Source organism: Cariama cristata, unplaced genomic scaffold, assembly GCF_000690535.1.
Source record: "Cariama cristata isolate BGI_N322 unplaced genomic scaffold, ASM69053v1 scaffold5922, whole genome shotgun sequence".
In the NCBI taxonomy this organism is placed as follows: domain Eukaryota; kingdom Metazoa; phylum Chordata; class Aves; order Cariamiformes; family Cariamidae; genus Cariama; species Cariama cristata.
Window position 1 is genome coordinate 112,578 of NW_009602005.1, and position 2,221 is coordinate 114,798.

General features: G+C 33.5%; 1 protein-coding gene across 1 annotated transcript in view; it reads left to right on the forward strand.

Annotated features, from left to right (window-relative positions):
- Window positions 1-2,221, forward strand: part of LOC104157261 (ryanodine receptor 3) — a gene marked incomplete at its 3' end in the record, with an annotated part of 118,201 nt that overhangs the window by 106,782 nt on the left and 9,198 nt on the right. The window contains exons 59-61 of the mRNA XM_009694544.1: window positions 146-316; window positions 784-843; window positions 1,919-2,050. Coding sequence (XP_009692846.1) covers window positions 146-316; window positions 784-843; window positions 1,919-2,050 — 363 coding nt within the window. The remainder of the gene's footprint in view (window positions 1-145; window positions 317-783; window positions 844-1,918; window positions 2,051-2,221) is intronic.

Consider the following 2,221-nt stretch of genomic DNA (forward strand, 5'->3'; position numbering starts at 1 on the left):
TGTACACCCTTCCTCTAATGTAGCATTTTTAATTAATTGTGCTACATCAGGAACATAGTTTCCTTGGACTGTTAGGGGAAAAGCGTGTTGGAAAAGTGTGTGATCAGAGAACAGTCATTTACTTTTCTATTTTTTTTAATTATAGTCTGGAGGACAAGATCAAGAGAGAAAGAAATCAAAACGTAGAGGGGATTTGTACTCCATACAAACATCCTTGATTGTAGCTGCACTTAAAAAGATGCTTCCTATTGGTTTGAATATGTGTACTCCTGGAGATCAAGAGCTCATCGCTTTGGCTAAGACTAGATACAGCCTTGTAAGTGTATACTTTGTAACAGTTTTTAATGCAAAAGCAGCAGACCATTATAAACTGAACTTTAAGGCATAGATATCTAAGCAGTCAATATAATTAAAGATATCAATGTACTGTAAGCAATTATGGCTGGTAATTGTGCTTTTGCAAGAAAAGTGGTGTGTATAGACAGCTGCCATCATTTCCATGTCATTTTCCATTTGTATACAATGTACATTTTTACATATGCATATTCATTTGGACCAAATACTGAAATACCATTAGGTAGCTTTAATTCTCTTCAAAGTTTAATCCTTGTTTTGTGGTCAAAATTAAAGAAAGCCTTTATCCCATGCCCTTCTGGTAACTTACATGCTTTGAAAACAGAAGAGGTTAAGTTTCAGTATTAAAATAATAGCTGTTCCATGTTGCACGTGTTCTTATGAGATGAATCATAATCTGAATTGAAAAATACTTCTACATTTCTACAGAGGGACACTGATGATGAAGTCAAAGAACATTTACGTAACAACTTGCATTTGCAGGAAAAGGTAATATAAAAACTGTCTTAAAGATACTGATGTGCACTTTTAAAATACAGAAATCACAATTGTTTTTTTTATCGTGATATGTAAAAAAAAAAAAGATAATCTGAAAAGCTATTAAAAAAATTGCCATTTTAATATTTTTCTTCATAATTTTTTCCTGGCCATAATTAGCTTATTTGTAGGTTTGGCTGGTATTTTCAAGTTTCAGGAAGTCCTATAGAATGGGACAAGTGTAAAGAATTGAGATATTGGTAGTTTTTTTTTTTAAAGGTTTTTAAAGTTTTAAAATTACTTAGAGTCAACTTGATCCATGAAGAAAATAAATTTAAAACTAGTATTTCATCTTCTCTTCTTGAACTTAACTTGCACTAATGATTAAACAGTATTTCTAAGAATATATGCATTTTAAAGTGACTATGATAAAATACAAAAAGCTTGTGTCATCTTAACATTTAGGACTTTTACAAGCACATTTATGTTCCTAGTATTTATATGCTGAATATACTGTCAAAGGTGATACCAAAATAGAGTGCTCCTCATTCTATAAATGAGAAATCAGAAATAATTTAGATCATTGCCTTCAGTCTTTGAGCACACTAGGAGTAACTCATTAAGTAAATCTAATGTATTTTTTCTATTTCTGTCTTGCAAAAAACCAAAAACCTTTGGCTGTAACTCTTCAGCTACTGAAATTCCAACTCTTTTATAGGCTCCATAAAACAGCTTTCCACTGTTGATAGATAAGTCCTGCAAGGAATTAAACTCAATTCCAGTACTAAATATGCTTGCTTATTTTTACTGCAGTTAAATGGGACACAGAAGTCCCAGGGTGCTTTATTTGGTTTCATGATATAAAAATACAGAACCTTGCTTAAGAATTTAGTTCAGTTACCGAACAGTATACAGAATCTAATGCCACTTTTCTGACCAGCTAGCAGATGTTAATTTTGACTGAAAGGGGACAGATGAAGTGCGAGTATCTGTAACATTCTTTGTTATACTATGAGAATAATAGTGGTGGTAGTCAAATTCCATATCTTCATTCAGCAGCTTATGTACCAAATATGTTGGTTTTTAGTCTGATGATCCAGCTGTGAAATGGCAGTTAAACCTGTACAAAGACATTTTGAAGAGTGATGAACCTACTGACCCTGAGAGAAATGTGGAGCGTGTGCAGAGGATATCAGCTGCTCTGTATCATCTGGAACAGGTAAAAAGTTCAATGTCTATACTGTGTTGTTTTAAAGTAGCATGAGGTTTTTTTCCTTGAAGAGATTATTTCAGCTTCAGTGGGTGTCATTATTAAAGCTTCCAGATAAAAATTATCTGCATATGCATGCATGCACCACCCCCCCCCCCCCCCACCCCCCGCAAAACAATC